The sequence below is a fragment of the Euleptes europaea genome, chromosome 3, assembly GCF_029931775.1.
Source record: "Euleptes europaea isolate rEulEur1 chromosome 3, rEulEur1.hap1, whole genome shotgun sequence".
NCBI classification, from domain to species: Eukaryota; Metazoa; Chordata; class Lepidosauria; order Squamata; family Sphaerodactylidae; genus Euleptes; species Euleptes europaea.
Genome location: NC_079314.1, coordinates 17,715,129 through 17,739,198, shown reverse-complemented (window position 1 = coordinate 17,739,198; position 24,070 = coordinate 17,715,129). Strand labels below are relative to the sequence as shown.

The following is a 24,070-nucleotide window of genomic DNA, read 5'->3' as shown; positions in this document are numbered from 1 at the left end:
ATCACCATAAGTCAGCTGTGACTTGACAGCACCAAAAAAGAAAGAAATGCCTGTGGCCGTCACCACATCCTCTGGCAGCAAACGCTACATTTTAATCACTTGTTGCATAAAGTAGTAGTTCCTTTTGTCCATTCTGAATTTACTGCCCATCAGCTTCATTGGATGCCCTTGAGTTCTAGTATTTTGGGACAGGGAGAAAAAGTTCTCTTTGTGAAATCTTTCCACCCGGTACATAATTTTATAGACTTCTATTGTGTCCTCTCTTAAGGCACTTTCGCACATCCTGAATAATGCATTTTCAATCTACGTTCAATGCACTTTAACGATTGTTTGCGAGTGGATTTTGCCACTTCACACAGTAAAATCCAGCTGCAAAGTGCACTGGATTGAAAGTGCATTATTCAGGATGTGTGAAAGCACCCTAGTCATCTCTTTTCTAAACCAAAAAGTCCCAGACTCTTCAGCCTTTCCTCATAAACCCCAGTCTGAGAAACACGTTTCTAGAGTATCCTCCTTGGCAAGCATCTTTTTCATGAGGGAGCATTCCACCATGTGTGACCCCCACCGCACCAGCCACAGATTAAAATGCTGCAGTCAAGAAATCCCAGAGAGAAGAACTAGAAATGTGCCTAGCGTCAGCCTCATGGGGCAGTCCTATGCAAAGGTACTCCGGGCCAAGCCAGTTGAAATCAGTGGGTATAGATTAGAGTCACTCTGCATAGGATCACGCTGCTAATGTTTAAAAATCCATCACGCTCCATTTCCCCAACCCAACAAGCAGCAGCCAGGGAGGCGCAAGCAGGGAGGTCCCCATCAGGAGGACATCCCATCACACTTTCTTGTTTTACTGGGCATGGTGGGGAACAGCGGAGGAGGCGGCGGTGAAGTGGCATTTCTGTTTTCAACATCAACCCTTCCCTCTTGTGGCCCGGCGCCAGAAATACACGATTCGCTTTGTTTTGACCTGTGGCCAGAGCTGGGAGAATGTAGATGGTCTGTGAAGCTGTTGTAGAACCCAGAGCTTCCAAGTTGGGAATAACAGCAGGGTGCATCTAAATGCACATCATGAACACATGAAGCTGCCTTATGTAGAATCAGACCATTGGTCCCTCAAGTTCAGTATTGTCTGTTGCCAGCGTGGTGTAGTGGTTAAGAGCGGTGGTTTGAAGCAGTGGAGTCTGATCTGGAGAACCGGGTTATGGAGAACCGCCACATGAGCGGCGGAGGCTAATCTGGTGAACTGGATTTGTTTCCCCACTCCTCCACATGAAGCCAGCTGGGTGACCTTGGGCTAGTCACACTCTCTCATCCCCACCTACCTCACAGGGTGTCTGTTGTGGGAAGAGGAAGGGAAGGGTAAGCCGGTTTGAATCTCCCTTAAGTGGTAGAGAAAGTCGGCATATAAAAACCAACCCTTCTTCTACTCAGACTGGCAGTGGCTCTCCAGGGTCTCAGGTGGATGTCCTTCGCATCACCTATAACCTGATTGTTACCGGAGATGCTGGGGATTGAACCTGGGACTTTCTGCATACCAAGCAAATGCTCTGCCACTGAGCCACAGCCCCTGCTCACTGAGCCATAGCCCCTCATTTGAGCTGTGGGACTGTTGAGGGAGCACACACCATTTGTTGTCAAGCATACAGTTATCCTGGGAACTTTTTGGGGCAGGGCATGGAGAGGGGGAGCATCACACGATGTGGTGATGTCACTGCCCAGAAGTGACATCACCACGGCAAGCACTGCTCTAGGAATTTCCTCTGTCTCTATGGTAAAAGACCATAGAGAATGGGGGAATTCCTAGTGTTGCTGGATGCTGTGACGGCCTCCCCATTTTCCCTCTGCTTCTCCATTGCGCAAGCGCGGGGGGCATGATGCAGGGCATGGGCAGGAGTTTGCCGACCATCAGCAGGCAACTAGCAAGGCTAGTCAAGCATAGAATCTTCTCCTAAACTGAATGCAGGGGAAACCCACGTTTCTCGTTTTGGGGCAGAAGCTGCAGGATGCAGGGCTGATTGGCTGTGAACTGCTGGGATCGCTAATAGGCTTTCTTCCCTTTCCAAAACAGTTTTTCAGTTTTTAAAAAACGATTCTGCTTTTTTTTTAAAACCATGAAAGGAGAGAGAAACTAACTATACATGAAACTGAATGAATTCTCACATGTTTGAATTTTTTAAAAGGTGTACAACCCACCTGAAGCATGCAGGAGGATGGCAGTCAGACTAACGGAGTATTTAGTTTTCTGGCTGGTGTGCCTGTTGAATGGGTTGCAAAGAGAAGTTAAAGATGGATTTGAAATGCATGGGAGGAAACGCAGCAGGTCCTGATTCATCTGCATGTCTGTGTGCATCCCTCAGTTGTCGCTGTTGTTACTGTTTTGCCATCAAGTCACAGCTGACTTATGGCAACCCCTATGGTTTTCAAGGCAAAGTTCGGAGGTGGTTTGCCATTGCCTGCCTCTGGGTCACGACCCTGGTATTCCTTGGAGGTCTCCCATCCCAATACTAGCCAGGGTCAGGGCTGAGAGTGTGTGACTGGCCCAAGGTCACCCAGCCAGTTTCCACAGCGTCAGTGGGGATTCGAACCTGGTCTTCCCAGGTCCTAGTCTGACACTTTAACCACTACACCATGCTGGCTCCCCCCTGTTAGCAAGACAAAAATACAGAATTGGCCCAAAACATCTAAAATCCACCCTGTCTAATAGCGAACACATTGCTTCACCACAAGTCAGCATTCGAGCGAGCCGTTCTATCCCAGACCCATCAGACCGGCTGGCTGCGGCTCCAGCTACCTCTGAGACATTTTAAAGGAGCAATAAAACCATGTCGCCCCTCGAATTAGCGCCAGTCAAAGTAACACAAAACGTTGTGCAAACTTTCAGATTCTCCAAAACTCTTCCTCTGGCTGAATGTTAAAAAAAAAAAAAAGAGGTGGGGAGGTGAGAGAAGATGTTTCGGGCCCTGATCTTAAGGCTTCATGTCAGCATCTTGTACTAGACCGCCGGCTGATTTTAGTAGATAAAGCAGGGCAGGGTGGATCTGGTATCAGGTTCCACCTGGGAAGAAGAAGCGAGAGAACAGGAGCCTCCAACTGAAAAAGCAGTCATTAAACGTTCTGAGCCGATGCTTTGTTCTGAGTCAGGCGCTTATCCCCTTAGATCATGTTTGGGCTTTTCTGGCAATTCAAGCTCAGGTTGTCTGGCACAAAAAAGTTTTTTCCCCTGAGGACTTGAAGCTGTGTCTAGAAATATGAGTTGGATCCAACCAGCTTTTCTGCTGGTGAGAAAGGAAGGAGAAGGGTCTCTTTAGACCATCCATTATAGATAGGGTTGCCAACCTCCAGGGCCTGGAAATCTGGAATTACAACTGATCTCCAGACTGCAGAAATCAGTTCCCCTGTAGATAAATGGCTGATCTGGAGGGTGGACTCTGTGGCATTATACCCCGCTGAAGTCCCTCCCCTCCCCAAACTCCACTCTTCCCAAGCTCTACCCTCATATCACCAGGAATTTCCCAACCCAGAGCTGGCAACCCTAATTGCTAACTTCCAGGTGGTAGCTGGAGATTTCCTGGGATTACAGCTGATCTCCAGGCACCGGAGATTAGTTCACCTGGAGAAAATAGCCACTTTGGAAGGTGGACTCTATGGCATTATACCCCACTGAAATCCCTCCCCTCCCCAAACTCTGACCTTCCCAAGCTCCACCCCCAAATCTCCAGGAATTTCCCAACCCTGAGTTGGCAAACCTAATCATGGGACCTGCATAGACAGAGGGTAAGTGGGATGGGGCCATAGTAAGAAGAAGAAGAAGAAGGTGAGGCTGAGTTTATAAAGCTGGCTGGATCCATCCTGTATATTTTGAGGTATCTGGTGGCATTCTGTAGGTAACACCCTTGCGCCTGGTACAGTTAAATATTTTTATTGGTTTTTTTCAAACTGAGAAATGGTTTTGTATGTATGTACCATCAAATCACAACCAACTTATGGGAACCCCAACAAAGAGCTTTCAAGGCAAGTGAGAAGCAGAGGTGGTTTTCCAGTGCCTTCCTCTGCAGAGTCTTCCTTGGTGGTCCCCCTTCCAAGTACCGGCCCTGCTTAGCTTCCGAGATGTGACAAGATGGGGCTAGACTATGCCAGTCCACACCCCAGCAAGCTGTTAAGTGATCACAAATTTGGGGGAGGGATGGCAAAGAGCCTAGAAAGGGTTGGATGACATCTGAAAAAGTCTCCCAATAAACTGAGTGGAGTTGGATAGCACAGCAACCCAAGGGAAGGAAAAGTCAGATGGGCTTCTTTTACTCATATTTTTGGCATGTGGTGAGGTCTTTACAAAGCTAGGGATGCAGCCAGAAGAGCATTGCTTGCATTCTTAGCAATTTTGAGACATTTGTTGTGGGAGGCCTTGACCTGGATGGCCCAGGCTAGCCCGATCTTGTCAGATCTCGGCAGTTAAGTGGGGTCAGCCCTGGTTAGGACTTGGATGGGACTCTGCCAGGGAAATCCAGAGGCAGGCAATGGCAAACCCCCTCTGTCCGTCTGTTGCCTTGCAAACCCCATGAGGGTTGGCTGTGACTTGACGGCACTTTGCACACACACAGCTGTGTAAAACCACGGTGACATATTGCTGGCAAAGGGCCCCCAGGTACCTGCCTTGGATGTAGGGGGGCAGCAGACCAGTCCTGAAGCAGAAGAATTTGGCTTTGGCTGGGTGTGCTGGGTCAAGAATCGGCCACATAGCCATGCCGCATCGAGATTGCCGGCCTCCAATATAAGCAAGGATCAAGGGGAGGGTAAGCTGCAGATGGGAGACCACCAAGGAATACCAGGGTTGCTGTGCAGAGGAAGGCACTGGCAAACCACCTCTGTTAGTCTCTTGCCTTAAAAACCCCCCAAAGGGGTCGCCATAAGGCGGCTGCGACTTGACGGCACTTTACACAGACACACACACACACATGCAAGCTGCAGTACTGCAGTCCAAGCTCTGCTCCCGACCTGAGTTCGATCCTGACTGAAGTCGGTTTCAGGTAGCCGGCTTGAGGTTGACTCAGCCTTCCATCCTTCCGAGGTCGGTAAAATGAGGACCCAGCTTGGGGAGGGATTTGAACCCAGCCCTGTAACCATCACGCCGTGCTAGTTCTCTGTATGACAGCGTTCTCCTTGCCTTGCTTGTTTTGGCTGTGCAGGCCCGGAGCGCTGACAACATCGATACCTCTGGAGAAGGGCAAGTGCGCTCTTTGGGGAATGCGACCAACAACGTCAAAGGAAAGCCAACCAAGAGGTAAAACCCGGGGAGAGGACGAAGGCCAGAGACGGCCGCAGTGCTCATCTAGGGTTGCCAACTTTTGAACCACCCCTTGCGGCTCTGCCTTTAACTTGTGCTAGATCCGCAACACTTAGCAGGTGATCACATTTTCCCTCCGTCCTGGGGGAAGCTTTCCTGAGTGATCTCAGAGGCAGAAGAATAAGCTGGGTCAATTTTTCTCTGGTCAGCTGGCAACCCTAAAGCACTGGGGGGGAGGGAGGATGGATTATATAGCCTTGTTTTGGGGGCTTAGCATTTTCGGGGTGAGGTGGGGGTAGGGTTGCCAGCTCCGGGTGGAAATACCTGGAAATTCTGGGGGTGGAGCCTGAGGAGGGCGGGGTTTGGGGAGGGGCTTCAATGCCATAGAGTCCAATTGCCAAAGCGGCCATTTTCTCCAGGGGAACTGATCTCTATCAGGTGAAGATCAGTTGTAATAGCAGGAGATCTCCAGCTACTACCTGGAGGTTAAGCAAAGCAAGAGTAGGCACTCATGGCACAAAAAGCACTACAAAGGAATGCTGAACAACATGTTTGTAATGACAAATTAAACAAACAATACGACCAAGGACAGAAGGAAATTCCTGTTACATGTGTAGAAAAGTCACCACGATCCTGCAATGTAGACAGGTAAGTGAAGTGACTAAATATCAAAGTCCTGGAATGCCATGAGTAGAGAGAAAATAGGCTTCCGGTAATGAGTCCTATTTCGCTGGTGCTTTGTCAATTCAGGCAATCCTGAATCCACGGAACATATGTTCTATAAAATACAAAAAGCAATGCTAACTAATACACTGCAGTGAGATACAAACTATGTACAAGACACAGACAGGCATAAAGACAAATAGATACATACCCGGACAAGAAGGCATATAGCCTGACAGTACTAACGGATGGCGAATCTGCGTCATCTAACACAATGTGTTAGCTTTTTGTGCCATAAGTGCCTATTCTTGCTTTGCTTAACTTCCTTGTAAGGCACTAGTGATTTTGTTTGATTTCCGACTACCTGCAGGTTGGCAACTGTAGGTGGGGGAGTTGTTTCGTGCAGCTGTGGGTTGCTGCTAGCCCCTGTTCCCTCTGTGGTTAGGCACCCTTACCCAGAGGTGCCAGTGTGGTAAGCACCTGTTAGGCCCTGGGATGAGGGCTAACTCACTGGTGGCCAACATGAGGACTTTCAACCAGATGTGGTCTGTGAATTCTCCCTCTGGAAACTCTATTCTGAAGTCTGTGTGGGCCCAGTTCTGACCAGGACTTTGACACCTGGGAGGATTCCTGGAGAAAAGGGCTGCTTTGGAGGGAACACTCTATGGCATTATACCCTACTGAGGTCCCTCCCCTCCCCAAAACTCACCCTCTCCAGGCTGCACCCCCCCGGAATCTCTCAACCCAGAGTTGGCAACCCTATGGAGGAAGAAGAAGAAGAGTTGGTTTTTATACCCCGCTTTTCTCAGCCTTTAAGGAGTCTGAAAGCGGCTTACGATCGCCTTCCCTTCCCCTGAGTTCCAAGAGAATTGTGACTAGCTCAAGGTCACCCAGCAGGCTTCATGTGTAGGAGTGGGGAAACCAGACCGGTTCCCCAGATTAGAATCCACCCCTCATGTGGAGGAGTGGGGAATCAAACCCAGTTGTCCAGATTAGAGTCCGCTGCTCCAAACCACCACACCACGCAGGCTTAAGCCTTCATACCCCTCCATGTTGTTTTCCCAACCTGAAGGGCCTAGGCAGCGGCTACTTGCCCCATTGAGGAAATGTACATATACTGAGGGGCTACAGGTCTGTTTCCTCAAGGGGGGCAAACAGCCGCTCATGGGGGCCTTTTTCAGGTCAGAGGAATAGCAGGCCGCATGTGACCGAAGCCTTAAGGTGGATGTCAGTGAGCGGCTTCGACGGGAGTGTGAGACCGAAGCAAGCTGAGAGAATGGAGTGCCCTTGTGGGGATTTAGAACAAGTCACAGGGTTAAAATGGGGTGTGTGTGAGGGAAAGGAGCCCTGTTCAGTCTAGGATGGCGCAGTTGGTTTTGTGACATTAGGTAGCAAGGTTTTGGAGTCGAGTGTTCCATATTTTTCCTGAATGACATCCGGACAGGATTCCGCCTCAGAATGACGTGGTGTCCCATTTCCTGGACTTGTACCCCTGTCTTTCTCCATAGGCTTTCCATCACGCGCGGTCACTTCCCCAAGCTGACTGAATGTGCCCATTTCCACTATGAAGCGGTGGACTTTGGACACATCCAGGTATGTCTTCTTCCCTGCCTGACCAAGGATATGGGGCTTGAGGAACGGATAGCTGGGACGCCTGGGTTCCTGCAGCAGGCTGGGGCGAAGGATCTTTATTTTCTGTGTCTCCCCACAGCTACAGTTTGCGCCTGAGCAGAACGAGAACCTCAGCAACTTGGAAGAGGGAGAACTGCTTTTTGCCATTCAAGTTACCTGCCAGGTGAGTGGGGGGAAAACAAGCCAAATGTTAGTTGGCAGAATGAGGTTGGATTTACTGGCTTTGCTGCTTCCCAAGTGCCCCCTTTCAGTGGACAATCCCCCACCGTTGTGCTCATATTCTTACCACTGGTGATGTTTGTAGTGGAAGAAGGAAGGGGGGAATGGCATCTGACTCAGAAGTGATGCCGTTTTTGGTTTACACTCTAGGAATCCTACCAATCTCTATAGTTTTTACCATCAAGATTTGCTGGGATTCCTAGAGCCGTATCTGGAAGTGACGTCACTTCCATGTCAAATGTGGCCCACCCCAGGCCCTGCCCTAGAGGCTTGGCCATGCTACACTACACTGAACCCTGTAAGGCATGCTGACATGAAATGACCACCATGCATATTAAGAGCATGGTTGATTGCACATGTTCCCGTTGGTTGGTAGGTTCCCAGTACGTGTGGCCGTGACACATGAACACATGAAGCTGCCTTATACTGAATCAGACCCTTGGTCCATCAAAGTCAGTATTGTCTACTCAGACCGGCATCGGCTCTCCAAGGCCTCAGGCAGGGGTCTTTCATGTCACCTACTTGCCTGGTCCCTTTAACTGGAGATGCCAGGGACTGAACCCGGGACCTTCTGCATGCCAAGCAAATGCTCTACCACTGAGTCACAGCCCCTCCTCATCTGAAAAGTGCTCGCGTGAAGACTTATTCTGTACCATGGGTGCAGATCCTGCATACACTTTGTACGCATTTATATTTCTATTCAGAAGGTTGGAAGAGCAGGGATGGGGTTGGTTCATTCGTTACCCAGCATGACTTTTGCCCCTCCCTTGTTTCTCCTGCTGCCTTTCTTGCCCCAGGGGAAGAGCTGGCAGGTGCATCGCAGCTATGAGGAATTCCGCACGCTGGACGCCCACCTGCACTGCTGCATCTTTGACCGGCGTTTCTCCCAGCTTCCCGAGCTGCCTCCCTTCAGCCACATGAGGGCGAACCCAGAGGTGAGTGTCTTAGAACCACGTCGGGCCTGGATTCCCTTGTGAGTCCCCACAGCTTGCCCTTCGCCAAAGGCATCTTTTGTCCACCTGCCAAGATTCTTACCATGCCGGGCCTGGTTCCAAAAGCTCATGAAAAGCATCGACGCATTTTTGCCCAGTCTTAGCACACTTGCTCGCACCAGAGTTGCTGCCGTGTGCGAGATTAGGCTTTCGGCGTGCATGGACAAGCGTTGTGACGTTAGGTGATGCAACACAGGTGCATGGCTCCCCTCCTTGTTTGCACGACTCAAGGCTGAATGAGGTGAGACACCTGCAGATGTGTACTGGAATCTTTTGAAAAATGGCCCTGGGAGACCTGTGGGTCTTATCAGAGGGAAGAGGGAGCAGAGCTTAGCTATTTCCTCTTAGGCCCTCCCAGCTATGGAGGAAAAATTACAGAATACTACTAGAAACCACTGAACACGTCCTTTTGGAGTGCACGTTATATAGTCATATACTCTAGGGCCTTCTGATTCCCTTGTTAGTGGATTGCACCAGACCTCTCAGAAAACATTGTCTAGAGTTCCTTTTGTCAGACTCAGCACCAAATTTATCTTTTAGTATGGCTAGATTTGCCTGGCTGGCAACTAAAATAAGACAAAAATGCACTTAAGGCTCTGGAATAACCAATCTGTGATTAGAATCTCTACCGTTTGATGTATATCATGGAGGATTTTATCCCTTTATTCCAGTTTTTATCCCCGCTACATTTTTACCGTTTGTACTATCGGTCCATAACTATTTATGTATGTATTTAATTTCAATTTTTTTGTTAGGATATTTGATGGTCTGTGACTGCAAATAAGGTCTGTACAGAATACTACTAAGGAAAAGATATGGTGTATGTGTGTATTTCCCCCGGAGATGCTTTGTTTTTCTTTCATTGTCGACTTGGGAATACAGAAGGTGAAACAGATTGGTTTGGGTGCAGCCGGCTTTTTTTGCTGATGAAAAAGAAAAGAGCGCTCCTCTTTGGCCACTGAAAAAGGGCTGTGCTGAGAATCATGGGACCTGCATTGGTGCATCCATGTTGGAACAGGGTGGGGAGTAGAGAGGGAGGGAGGGGAATTGGGTGCGATTAAGTGAAAAAAGCTGGCTGGATCCAACCCATTAAGGTCATAGCTTCACCACCAGAAGAACAGGGGCTTCCAGCAGAGGCTGGACATTTTGCCCAATCTCATGCAACCACGCTGTAGAATGCGTCTGCTGTTGGGCTTCCCATTAATTTCCTTCTTGCTTTTTTTAAAAAAGGAGGGATGTGTCTTCCTAGGAGAGTGTAGGCAGACGCCCAGAGACGCTAGCCCTGCTCTTGATGCCCGGCTCCAAAGTGTTTTGATTGGCCCTGGAATCAGAGTGCCAGAACTGGGGTTCGTTATTGATTGCTGAAATCACAAGAACATAAGAAGAGCCTTGTTGGATCAGACCAAGGCCCGTCAAGTCCAGCAGTCTGTTCACACAGAGGGCAACCACGTGCCTCTAGGAAGCCCACAAACAAGACCGCTGCAGCAGCATTATCCTGCCTGTGTTCTGCAGCACCTAATATAATAGGCATGCTCCTCTGATCCTGGAGAGAATAGGTATGCATCATGACTAGTATCCATTTTTACTAGTAGCCATGGATAGCCCTCTCCTCCATGAACAAAAAACTTAAGAAAAGCCTATCTGGATCAGACCAAGGCCCGTCAAGTCCAGCAGTCTGTTCACACAGTGGCCAACCAGGTGCCTCTAGGAAGCCCACAAACAAGACGACTGCAGCATTATTCTGGCTGTGTTCCACAGCACCTAATATATTTGGCATGCTCCTCTGATCCTGGAGAGAATAGGTATGCATCATGACCAGTATCCGTTTTGACTAGTAGCCACGGATAGCCCTCTCCTCCATGAACATGTCCACTCCCCTCTTAAAGCCTTCCAAGTTGGCAGGGAACTTCCACATTTTTCAACACATCCTGGGGCTGGGAATTCCACAATTTAAGTATGCTTTGCATGAAGAAATACTTCCTTTTATCTGTTTTGAATCTCTGGTCAAAAGATCAGAAGAGTGGCTGTCAAGCGCAGCTTGTGGAAGCGTGGTCTAGAAATGGTAAGAAAAAAATTAATAAATTACATAATAGCCTTTTGTTGTGAAGCTTACTCTATCTCCCCTTCGCTGCCAGAAGACAAATAGCTGGATCCCGCGATTCTACTCTGTTGAGTTGGATCCTGTGGCGTCCTTCTGTTGTGTCTTCCTTTCACACACAGAGATTTTTGCTTCCAACAGAGAAAGTGTTTGTCTATTGGAAGAATTCTCTTTTTTGCTGGGAGAAGATACAATGGAAGGGAGTCATAGGGTCCAAGCAAAGGAGTATTGTCCGGCTGAACTCTGTTGGAGATTGAATATTGACTGTCTTGAGAAGGGAAAGCCCAATGTGTCAAAGGTTGGAAATCTCTGCCATCCGCCGTAACTGGCTTCCCTTGGCTTCTGAATCCGGGAGAGGGGCAGGCCAATGACGCCGTGTTTTTTGCCTCTTCCCACAACAGCTGCTGGTGCCCATGCTGACGCAGTACCTAGAAAAACTCTCCGCCATTGTGGATAGCAACATCAACTGCGGGCCCGTCCTCACCTGGATGGAGGTGAGAAATCAGAATGTGTTCAAAGGGGGTGGGGTTTTGCGGCCGGAGCCTGTTGAGGGGTCTGGAGACCAAGTCCTATGAGGAAAGGTTGAAGGAACTGGGTATGTTTAGCCTGAAGAGAAGACTGAGAGGGGATATGATAACCTTCTTCAAGTACTTGAAGGGCTGTCATATAGAGCAGGGCTTCTTAAACGTTTTCCACTCGCGACCCCTTTTCGCCCGAGAAATTTTTTCACGCCCCCAGGTACATAGGTATATAAAATAGGTATACAAATCAAACATTTACTGATAATAAATCAATTTTTTCGCAACCTCCACAATCAGTTTCACGACCGTATATGGGGTTGCGACCCACAGTTTAAGAAGCTTTGGTATAGAGGAGGGTGCCGAGTTGTTTTCTGCTGCCCCAGAAGGTCAGACCAGAACCAACGGGTTGAAATTAAATCAAAAGAGTTTCTATCTAGACATTAGAAAGAATTTTCTAACAGAGCAGTTCCTCAGTGGAACAGGCTTCCTTGGGAGGTGGTAAGCTCTCCTTCTCTGGATGTTTTAAAGAAGAGGTTAGATGGCCATCTGTCAGCAATGCTGATTCTGTGACCTTAGGCAGATGATGAGAGGGAGGGCATCTTGGCCATCTTCTGGGCATGGAGTAGGGGGTCACTGGGGTGTGTGGAGGGGGAGGTAGTTGTGAATTTCCTGTACTGTGCAGGGGGTTGAACTAGATGACCCTGGTGGTTCCTTCCAACTCTATGTATTCTGTGTATTCTATGTATTGACATTCTAACTTCATCTTGGCTCCTGAGTCGGGATGACTCATTTGCCATAGCTCTTCCCACCGACCTCTGCCACTGCCCGTTATCTCTTGGAAATCTGATGTTGGCCCGAGGATTGGGCTTTCAGAAATCGTGCCATTTTTAATGCCCATGTTATTACATACAAAAGACCCACTGTATGATAACAGTCAAATCTCACATTGCACAAATGTTCTGCGCATGAATGCACACAAAGCTGCCTTAAACTGAATCAGACTCTTGGTCCATCAAAGTCAGTATTGTCTACTCAGACTGGCAGCAGCTCTCCAGGGTCTCAGGCAGAGGTCTTTCACCTCCCCCCACCTGATCCTTTCAATTGGAGATGCCAGGGATTGAACCCGGGACCTTCTGCATGCCAAGCAGATGCTCTACCACTGAGCCACTGCCCCTCCCCAATTCTGCCGTTCTTCCCTCCAGTTTTTTAACTTAATCTGAGCAAGACTGTATCTTAGTGGGGAAAAGGCCCATGGGATATTGGGGGTCCTGATAGATTCCCAGTCTCTTTCACACACACACACACCCCGGTGAAATATCAATGGGAGGAGGTTTTCAGCTGAAAATGACAGGCGGGGGAAAAGTTAGGCAGCTTCTTTCTTCCCATCTTTTTTTTTAAAAGGAAGATTCAAATCTCATCTACCAACTCACAAGGCAGCCTTAAACAAATTGCTCTTCTTTCTACTCCATCTGCAATAGAAGAGTAGAGACACTGGCCTACCTTATGGGGCTGTTGTAAGGGTTGCTGAACTATTAATGTATATGAAATGAGTAACGTTGCCAGCAGTGGGCCAAACTGAAGTTGTTGGGTGTGCTCTGGAATAGCCCCATATACATCCTTTTTGCATTTCAAGTCACCTGTTGAATTCCCACCCGCTAAAGGCAAAGTGGGGGACAACCCCATGCAAGTGATGCCAGCCAGTTTGGTCATTTGCCTTCTCTCTACCCAGCCACCCCACGTACCATTTCCATTTCCTCTTGCCACTTTCCATATGATACCATTTCCTCTTGCCACTTTCCATATGATACCCACGGGGCGTTCTAGGGCTCTGCCTGTTCAGTTGTACTCCAGCCCTTCCCCTTCTAATTTCAGATCGATAACCATGGCAACCGTCTGCTGGTCAACGAGGAAGCCTCTATCAACGTTCCCGCCATTGCAGCCGCCCACGTGGTCAAACGCTACACGGCGCAGGCGTCCGACGAGCTCTCCTTTGAGGTGTGTCTGGCCCCGTAGGGCACAAGCTGCTCTGAGTTATCTTGTCTTTTTGGGCATATGACTCCCAACCTCTGCCACGCTATGATATTTTGCAATGAGGTCACTGCTTAGGAGTACAGAGAACTGCTGCTCTCTTTCCCAGCTGAAACAGGGCAACAGCATATGGGTTTTAATCTCTGCCTTCAAAATTCCCTTACCAAGGACTGGATCCGCTGTGGAATGGGGTTAGAAAGGGCTACCTCTGCCTTAGCTTTGCGGAGGGTCACTTCACTTGCATTACTTGCAAGATATATATCCAGTTGGTGATTACAGTAACCCTTCTGCCATGTGAGAGGTGCCGTAGAAATAAGAATTTTAACTTTGGTTTGGATTTAACGTGCACAGTCAATCAGGTGAATTAATAGCTTGATTTTTTTTTTTAAAGTATGTATCCCTCCATCTTTACGGTAGAGCTGCCAGCTTTGGCTTGGGAAATTCCAGCAATTTATTTGGGGGCAATGCCTGGAGAGGGTGGAGTTTGGGAAGGGAGCTCTCAGTGGGGATGCAGTGTCACTCTAGGATTTCCATTTCTCCTAGACTCTGCGGTATACCATAGAGTCTTCCCTCCAAAGCTGTCATTTCCTCCAGGGGAACTGTTCTCTATATGGTGGAGATCGGCTATATTTCCAGGACAACTCCAGGCCCCACTCCTTGGTTGGAAACTTCACCCCATGGAGAGAAGCATCCCTTTTCTGAGATGAAAGAGTTTTCGTAATCCTGCAGAAACGGAGATCAAAATTTACTTCAGCCAGGACTGCAAACAGCAGCCCTTTGAATTAGATATGATTTTAAATTTATAGACCGAGCACCTTTGATGCACCTTTCTTGTAGTTTGGGTGCAGTTTTATGTAATCTTTTGGGTTTTTTATTATTTGCAATGATGAAGAAGGTTTACAATTAGCAAACTGGGTAAACCATAAATCTCGATGACTTGACTTTTGTTATATAGGGATAACTGGATTGTTGGAAGGATCATGTATCTGAAACGTTTTGAACGCTTAGGGAAACACAGTGTTCATACTACATCCACCTTAGCCTCTGTGTGAAGTACACGTTTGACCTCGCCTGCTAGCAAATTAGGGCAAATCCATAATGTTGTCTATCCATATGGCACCTTTAAAAATGATAATTATCTGTTTGGTATAGGTTGGAGACATCATCTCTGTGATTGATATGCCTCCCAAAGAAGACAGGAGCTGGTGGCGTGGGAAACATGGATTCCAGGTTGGACTTCTGGAGAATAGAAGCACTGATTAATGAAAGACCTCTTCGGGGCCAGAATTATGTTATATAACCCCTTCATGTGCTAAACCCCAATGGCTGATGATTATTTTTCTGAATGGGGTGCCTTTTGTCCCCTACAACTCTTCCCCTTTCCCCATCCATCCGCAGAATAGAATCATAGAGTTGGAAGGGGCCATACAGGCCATCTAGTCCAACCCCCTGCTCAATGCAGGATCAGCCTAGAGCATCCCTGACAAGTGCTTGTCCAGCCTCTGCTTAAAGACCACCTGTGAGGGGGAGCTCACCATCTCCCTAGGTAGCCGATTCCACTGTTGAACAACTCTTACTGCAAAAACTTTTCCCCTGATATTCCGCCCACAATTTAAACCCATTATTGTGACTCCTATCCTCTGCTGCCAACAGGAACAGCTCTCTGCCCTCCTCTAAGTTACAGCCCTTCAAATACTTAAAGAAAGCAACCATATTCCCCCTCAGCCTCCTCCAGACTAAACATTCCCAACTCCCATCTTCCCAGCTTCCCTCTCCATCCAGGTCCCAGACTGTTACGATTCCTGACTATTAGTGTAGTAGTTGAACAACCAGAATAAACACATCAGGGCCAAACTAGACATTATGAGAGTCAGCGTGGTATAGTGGTTAAGAGCAGCGGACTCTAATCTGGAGAACCGGGTTCGATTCCCCACTCCTCCATATGAAGCCTGCTGGGTGACCTTGGGCCAGTCACGGTTCTCTCAGGACTGCAATGGCAAACCACCTCTGAATATCTCTTGCCTTGAAAACCATACGGGGTGGCCATAGGTCAGCTGTGACTTGATGGTGCTTTCCACCACCACAGGTCCAACCCATGGCTTCCAGTGCCACTTTTCGGAATATTTTAGCCACTTAAAAAATGCTGTGAGGGCCCAAATGTTATTGGCCTGATCGGTAGGGTTGCCAGGTCCCTCTTTGCCACTGGCGGGAGGTTTTTGGGGCCTGAGGAGGGCGGGGTTTGGAGAGGGGAGGGACTTCAAGGCCATAGAGTCCAACTGCCAAAGTGGCCATTTTCTCCTGGTGAACTGATCTTTTATCGGCTGGAGAGCAGTTGTAATAGCAGGAGTTCTCCAGCTAGCACCTGGCGGTTGGCAACCCTACTGGTTGGGCCCTTTGTGCAGGGGGACCAGGTGATCTTGCCCCCCCCCCCCGTGCACCTTTCAAAGTACCCAAACCACCCTCGCAGCAGTCTAAAACAGCATTGGTGGCCAAGGATTGGACCCGGGGCCACTATAATGTCTAATTTGGCAGTCATTGTAAAGGTGATAATGGCTAGATAAAGAATATCTGTTTTCCTCTATCTTGGTAATGCTGTTTATTGTCTACTGGCCACACTTATCCGTGGGGGGCCTAATCTGTGACAGCATTTTGGGGTTCGCTCTTTGGCAAAGGGTACATTTTGCTTTGCCAGGAAGTGATCAGTTCTCTTCTTCTCTTTCCCTGTTTTCTTGAGGCCGTTGCAACTCTGTTTTCCCTACTTCTTTTCCAGGTGGGCTTCTTTCCCAGTGAGTGTGTGGAGTTGTTCTCGGAACGACCGGCATCAGGACTCAAAGCAGGTAACTCTTCCCCACCCCGGGAACCCTGAGGGTTGCTGAGTCTCCCAAATCTGCCTTCCTCCAAGGATCCCAAGGTGGACTTAGAGGAAACTTTCCCAGCAGGCCACTGACCCAGAGGGCCATTGTTGTCCAGGAGCAAGCATAACATAGCCTCAGCCAACACTTCAGGGGCCACTCTGTTTAGACCCTGTTAGTTTGCAGGAGGAAAGAATGGGTGAGCTAATGCCCATTGTTTGTGCCACTAAGCTGAGTGACCCCTGCAGTGCTGCCCTGTAACACCGCTTGGCTTGCTCCAAGACCACTTTCACTTCCCAATCCGCTCCTGTTCATAAACAATTCTCAGGCTACAAGCAGACCATTAAAAACAACTGAAAAAGATGGAACTAAAGATGGAACTAAAAAGATGGAAGGTAGATGCCAGGCAGCCCTCAAGGGGGAGGTCATTCCAAAGGTGAGGTGCCACCACTGAAAAAGCCCTGTCTCTGGTTATCACCACCTGCTTCACCTCTGCAGGAAGGGACACAGAGAGCAGGGCTAGGGGGCAGGATCTTAATGGGCAGCGTAGACAACCCTAGAAGAGGTTAGGAGGAGAAGAAGAGTTGGTTTTTATATGCCGACTTTCGCCACCACTTAAGGAAGACTCAAACCGGCTTACAATCACCTTCCCCTCCCCACAACAGGCACCCTGTGAGGTAAGTGGGGCTGAGAGAGTGTGACTAGCCCAAGGTCACCCAGCAGGTTTCATGTGGAGGAGTGGGGAATCCAACCCATTTCTCCCCATTAGAGTCTGCCCCTCATGTGTAGGAGTGGGAAAACAAACCCGGTTCTCCAGATTTGAGGAGGTGAGCTGGACTGTATCAGGATGTATCAATAGCTGAGAAAGGAAGTGCTTGAAGCCGAGAGGGGATTGTTTTGTTGCTCTCTCCTGAGTTTGCGTCTTCCCCAACAGATGCAGAAGGGATGAGCTGCGGCATCTCCAGACCCCCTGGCCTCCTTTCCCCCACTTCAGGTGAGATACGTTCTAAATCAACCTGGGTAGACCCCTCTCTGCTTCCTGAGAGACAGGTTGGGGCCGTTGCTTAGAGCGCTTCGGTGTTTAATGTGGAGGTGTCACCCCTTACCAGACAGGTGGATGTTGCTATATGCTGGGCATTTTTATTTTTTGTGTTATGATCATACATTAGGAGAAGACTGAGAGGGGATATGATAACCATCTTCGAGTACTTGAAGGGCTGTCATATAGAGGAGGGTGCCGAGTTGTTTTCTGTTGCCCCAGAAGGTCGGACCAGAACCAACGGGTTGAAATTAGATCAAAAGCGTTTCCATCTAAACATTAGGAAGAACTTTCGAACAGTTAGAGCAGTTCCTCGGTGGAACAGGCTTCCTCGGGATGTGATAAGCGCTCCTTCCCTGGAGGTTTTTAAGCAGAGGCTAGATGGCCATCTGTCAGCAATGCTGATTCTATGACCTTAGACAGATTATGAGAGGGAGGGCATCTTGGCCACCATCTGGGCATGGAGTATGGGTCACTGGGGGTGTAGGGGGGAGGTAGTTCGGAATTTCCTGCATTGTGCAGGGGGTTGGACTAGGTGACCCTGGTGATCCCTTCCAACTTTATGATTCTATGATTAATTCATATGTCTTCCTTACGTAAACAAGCTTTGCTGTATTTATTTATTTACTTCATTTATACCTCACCTTTCTCCCCATTGGGGCCCCAAAGCATCTTACATCATTCTCCCCGCCTCCATTTTACCCTCACAATGACCCCGTGAGGTAGGCTAAGCTCGGAGTGCGTGACTGGCCCAAGGTGGCCCGGTGTGTTTCCGTGACAGAGTGCGGATTCGAACCTGGGTCTAGCAGATCTTAGTCTGACACTCTAACCACTGCACCACACTGGGTAGCTTGAAATAACGCTTCATAGATATTTTTAAGTAGAGAAACGCTGTGTGAGGCAGCTGAGCCGGAATCAGGGATGTGCTCTATGGCCTAATTCAGTAACTGTAAGGACCTTCTTTCCAGCTAGCCTCCTAATGAGAAAAAATGCCTGCGTTCCACTTCATTTGTTGAATCACCAAGAATTGAGGCTAGCTTGTACCTTTTGTTATTTTTAAACCCTGTTAGTTTCAAAAAAAAAATTTGGTCACTTTGAGAGAACGAATGTCTTCCCCCCATGTCTTTATTCTGTAATGATTCATGCATGCCCTTTGTTAGGACATAAGTAGAGCCTGAGAGTCAGCGTGGTGTGGTGGTTAAGAGCGGTGGACTCTGATCTGGAGAACAGGGTTCAATTCCCCGCTTCTCCACATGAAGCCTGCTGGATTACCTTGGGCCAGTCACAGTTCTCTCAGAACTCTCTCAGCCCACGCGGAGGCAGGCAGTGGCAAAACACCTTTGAAAGTCTCTAGAGGCAGGCATTGGCCAACCACCTCTGAACGTCTCTAGAGGCAGGCATTGGCCAACCACCTTTGAACGTCTCTAGAGGCAGGCATTGGCCAACCACCTTTGAACGTCTCTAGAGGCAGGCATTGGCCAACCACCTCTGAACATCTCTAGAAGCAGGCATTGGCCAACCACCTCTAAACGTCTCTAGAGGCAGGCATTGGCCAACCACCTCTAAACGTCTCTAGAGGCAGGCATTGGCCAACCACCTCTGAACGTCTCTAGAGGCAGGCATTGGCCAACCACCTCTGAAAGTCTCTAGAGGCAGGCATTGGCCAACCACCTTTGAAAGTCTCTAGAGGCAGGCATTGGCCAACCACCTCTGAAAGTCTCTAGAGGCAGGCATTGGCCAACCACCTTTGAACGTCTCTAGAGGCAGGCATTGGCCAACCACCTCTGAACGTCTCTAGAAGCAGGCATTGGCCAAACACCTCTAAACGTCTCTAGAGGCAGGCATTGGCCAACCACCTCTGAACATCTCTAGAGGCAGGCATTGGCCAACCACCTTTGAATGTCTCTAGAGGCAGGCATTGGCCAACCACCTTTGAACGTCTCTAAAGGCAGGCATTGGCCAACCACCTTTGAAAGTCTCTAGAGGCAGGCATTGGCCAACCACCTCTGAACGTCTCTAGAGGCAGGCAATGGCCAATACCTCTGAACGTCTTTAGAGGCAGGCATTGGCCAACCACCTTTGAACGTCTTTAGAGGCAGGCATTGGCCAACCACCTTTGAAAGTCTAGAGGCAGGCATTGGCCAACCACCTCTGAACGTCTCTAGAGGCAGGCATTGGCCAATACCTCTGAACGTCTCTAGAGGCAGGCACTGGCCAACCACCTCTGAACATCTCTAGAGGCAGGCAATGGCCAATACCTCTGAACGACTTTAGAGGCAGGCATTGGCCAACCACCTCTGAACGTCTCTTGCCTTGAAAACTACAGGGTTGCCATAAGTCAGCTGTGATTTGACGGTGCTTTCTGCCACCAAGTAGAGCCTGCTGGATCTAACCAGTGGTCCAGCATCCTGTTTCACACAGTGGCCAACCAGTTGCCATGGAGGGCCAAACAAGCAGGGCATAGAGGCCAAGGCCCTCGCCTGCTGCTGCCTCCCAGCACTGGTATTCAGAGGTTTGCAGCCTCTGTATATGGAGGCTCCCTTCAGTCACCATGGCTAGTAGTCATTGTGGGACTTCTCCATGAATCTGTCTAACCTCTGTTTAAAGCTATCTAGTATTGTTATTTAGTATATTGTTGTCCCACTGTTCCCCGCAAGGTGTTCAGGGCAGCAGTGTACACGGCTTCTCCCTTCTCTGTTTTATCCTCACAACACCCCTACCAGGTAGGTTAGGCTGAGAGAGAATGATCAGCCCAAAGTTGCCCAGTAGTTTTTGTGGCTGAGAGGGGTCTGAACTGGGGCTAAACGCGACGCCACACCTGCGTTCATCTCAGCTGCGCTATCTCTCTTCACCTGGTTATTGATAACTCTCAGCCAGCTGGGAGAATCTCCACTGAAATGTCTTGAGTTCTGAGGTGGCGTTAAGTTCTGACTTTGCCCCCTCTTTTCAGTGTCTAAAAAGCACGGCAAGTTGATCGGGTTCCTTCGCACCTTCATGAAGTCCAGGCCCAGCAAGCAGCGCCTCAAACAGCGCGGGATTCTCCGGGAGAGGGTCTTCGGCTGTGACTTGGGCGAGCACCTGAAGAACGCCGGCAGCGACGGTGAGAGCTTGGCGCTGTGGTCCCACAGAGAGTAGTCAAGTTGGGGGAAGCAGGGTGGATGGATGGATGGATGGATGGATGGATGGATGGAAGGAAGGAAGGAAGGAAGGAAGGAAGGAAGGAAGGAAGGAAGGAAGGAAGGAAGGAAGGATGGATGGATAAGAGTTCTTCAAGCACTTCTGTGGACAAGACAGCTTAGCTGAAGTTCAGGAAGGGCTTCGTGCAGAGCAACCTACACCATTTCTCACTCAGACTCAAGGACTCGTCTGAGGAATGCCCCTTCCCCCTTGAGGCCCGCCGGGCACCTACTTTACTTTCTTTTAGGCGCAAGGCCAGAACACGTCTTTTAATTAGGGGTTCTATCATATCCACTTCTAAATGGTCTGCTTCTGTTGTATGGGTAGGTTTTTTTTTTATGCCACTTATGTCCAATGGCTTGTTTTTATTGACTTTTTAAAAATATTGTGGTTTTTAATCTTAAACTGCCTCAAGCAGGACTCTGAAGCAGCGGCATAGAAATAGCCCAAGCAAATAAATAAATAAATAAAATCAGTTATTCCATTAGGCCAGAACCCTATTTGACACTACAGATCTACCTGGTCCAGCTGGAATGGAAGCTGCAATACACCCTTTGGCCAGAATCAGTGGTGGCGCTGTAGCGCAGCCGAGATTAAGCCAGGAGTTCCCTTTTCTTGGAAACTGCCTTTGTGGTGTAGCGAGCCACGTGCCTGGACCTTATTGCCAGAATTGCCTCTTCTAGTCCCCCCGCCGCCCTGCCAGCCTACATGCTGTTTCCCATCCTTTGGGCTCTCCCGCCCTTACAGCCTAACATTAAAAGTGCCCGTTCCTTTGATCTCTGTGAGATCCCTACACTCTTCTTCACAGGACCACATTAGGACTACCTGTGACAGAGTGAGACAGTGAGACTAGCAGGGCCCCAGTAAATGTCTATGAAATTTTAGCTATTCGTCTTTGTGCTGTTCATAGTATACATTACATACACGGTTGCATCATTGCTTTAATTTTGTAATTCATTTTTGTTCCATTGCTTGTTTTACTAGTGTGCTACTCTTTAATTTTGCAATCCTCTTTTATTGCACAGTTGATTGTGTGTATTATATTGCTTTGACTGCACTGCATTTAATTGTATGAACTGCCTTGAATCTCCGCATGAAAGGAAGACTGTAAACAATAAGTGGAGAGCTAGCATGGTGTGGTGGTTAAGAGCAGCGGATTCTGATCTGGAGAACCGGCTTCGATTCCCCACTCCTCCACACTAAGCCTGCTGGGTGACCTTGGGCCAGTCACGGTTCTCTCAGAACTTTTTCAGCCCATGCGGAGGCAGGCAATAATGGCAAGCCACCTCCGAACGTTTCTTGCCGTGAAAACCCAGTGGGGTCGCCATAAGGCAGCTGTGACTTGACGGCCCTTTCCACCACCAAACAATCAGTAAATAACATTTTTATTCTAGTTCCCCAGGTACTACGCTCCTGCTCTGAGTTCATTGAGAAGCACGGCATTGTGGATGGCATCTATCGCCTCTCTGGGGTCTCCTCCAACATCCAGCGGTTGCGGTAAGCCCCAAACTGAGGATTGCAGGATGCACCTCTTTTTAAAAATCCTAAAATAACAGACAGGCTTGAGTAGTAAGGGGAAGGGTCATTGGGCTATGGGTGTATGCTGATTTTTTGTAACCCTCACTTCATCTTTCTTTAGGCATGAGTTCGACAGTGAGCGGGTGCCCGAGCTCTCCAAGGACGTCTACTTGCAGGACATCCACTCTGTCAGCTCTCTCTGCAAGCTGTACTTCCGGGAACTGCCAAACCCACTGCTCACCTACCAGCTGTATAACAAGTTTGCTGTGAGTCTCACAATGAGCCAGGGGAAGGCCCCCTTTTAAAGGGTTCAGTTTTAAAGCCCTTGAAAGAGTTCCTTCCCCACTAGTCAGCAGCTGACCTTATGCATCCGGATTGTTTTCCCACTCTGTCTCCTGTGCGGCTTCTGCTCCTCCGTGTAGATCAGAAGCTATCAAAATGGAGATTGTCCCTAGAATGCATAACTATAGAACACTGTTCAGCTGCTCACCCCTTGTGTGAAAGCACCACCAGTATTATAGAAGCCCAGTTTGCATGAACTTTGAAACTTGTGTCCACTGTGGGTTTTAGCCCTATTGGGCAAACTTCCATGTATGTCGCTGTAAATTGAGCTTCTTCTACACTTCTTTCTTTAAATATTTATACCACGGTGGTGTTAGTTGTTAAAAGCAGCTAACTCTAATCTGGAGAACCAGGGTTGATTCCCCACTTCTCCACATGAAGCCTGCTGGGGGACATTGGGCTAGTCACAGCTCTCTCTGAACTCTCTCAGCCCCACCTACCTCACAAGGTGTGGGAAGGGAAGGCAATTGTAAGCCACTTTGAGACTTCTTAAAGGTAGAGAAAAAGCAGGGTATAAAAACCAACTCTTCTTCTTTTATCTTTCCTTTGTGGATTGAGATAGTGTACAGTTCCAAATTTTAATAACGTACAGCTGTAGGCCACTTTGGAGCAGTGTGGTTCTCCAGGTGACTTACAACCCTATTAACAGTTGTAAATTCTGTAAAAATAATTCCAGTAACAGCCCCTTCCCTGCTGAATCCATCTCTGCATACCATATACAGAAGGTTGCAGGTACCCATACTGGCCCAGAGCAAAATCTCAAAAACAAAAGCCATGTGCTACCGTTTTTTGACAATCCAAATAACACAAACCAATGTGCAAACTTTTGAGTTCTCTTAGGGTTGCTGTTTCCAACGTGCCCCTACCCCCCATTGCCTGCCCTTGCTCCGGCGAGCAGCAAGGGGGAAATGCAGAGGCCGGAACAGCATCCCGTAACATCACGATGTCATTTCTGGCTACATAACCAGAAGTGACACCACTGCGTTGCCAGACACTCTAGCGTTCATCCAAAATATTCATGACATCGCAGGATGCTGCTCCGTGAGTCTCAGGTCGTTTATGCATGGGTACTTTCACTCACGTTCGCCCCCGATCTGTCTCGGTTGTTCCTTGGAGTTATACATGAGTTTTCCCTCCATTAGAGATGACCTTGCTGCCAGCCCTTGCAAATCCCGGGACTTCTGTTCCTCCGTTAACCTGACTCTTCCATCTTCCCTGAGCAAAGCCCGGGTGAAATCCCCATGCATAAGGCAAAGTGCGGGACACGCAAGTTTGGTTTCACTCACAGCCAGTTACAAAGCAGCATGTCCAGAGGTGGGGATTGAAACACTTCCTGCTTCCTTGGAGCTCGTTCTGAGCAGAAGAAAATCTTTTTAAAACCGAGGCTTGGATTTCTCCCCACTCTTTCAGATTGCTCTGTTTTTTATGTTGTTGTTCTTAAAATGCTTTTTAATGCAGCAACTGGGTTTTTTGGGGAGGGGATTTTCTCTCACAGTAAGGTCTATGAAGTAAGCCAATTACGAAGCAGCGTTTGGGTTGGGGACCTGATTTGAGCTTGGAGACTGCTGGTGCAGAGATTCCCAACAGGAAAGTGTGGGTCCAGCGAGCAACGAACCTCAGGTCAAACTCCCATGCATAAATGACCCAGAACCCTTCATCCAGGCGGCTGCTTTAAAGACGAAAAAGTGTTTCAGTCCCCAGTTTTAAAGCC

At 48.6% G+C, this 24,070-nt stretch overlaps 1 protein-coding gene across 1 annotated transcript in view; it reads left to right on the top strand.

Moving 5' to 3' along the window:
* The window catches only part of ARHGAP33 (Rho GTPase activating protein 33), a 56,899-nt gene that overhangs the window by 14,274 nt on the left and 18,555 nt on the right, over positions 1–24,070 (top strand). The window contains 12 exon segments of the mRNA XM_056846410.1: positions 5,147–5,275; positions 7,450–7,534; positions 7,653–7,736; positions 8,590–8,727; positions 11,284–11,376; positions 13,276–13,398; positions 14,584–14,661; positions 16,202–16,268; positions 17,218–17,277; positions 20,273–20,422; positions 21,894–21,996; positions 22,139–22,283. Of these exon segments, the coding sequence (XP_056702388.1) occupies positions 5,147–5,275; positions 7,450–7,534; positions 7,653–7,736; positions 8,590–8,727; positions 11,284–11,376; positions 13,276–13,398; positions 14,584–14,661; positions 16,202–16,268; positions 17,218–17,277; positions 20,273–20,422; positions 21,894–21,996; positions 22,139–22,283 (1,255 nt within the window).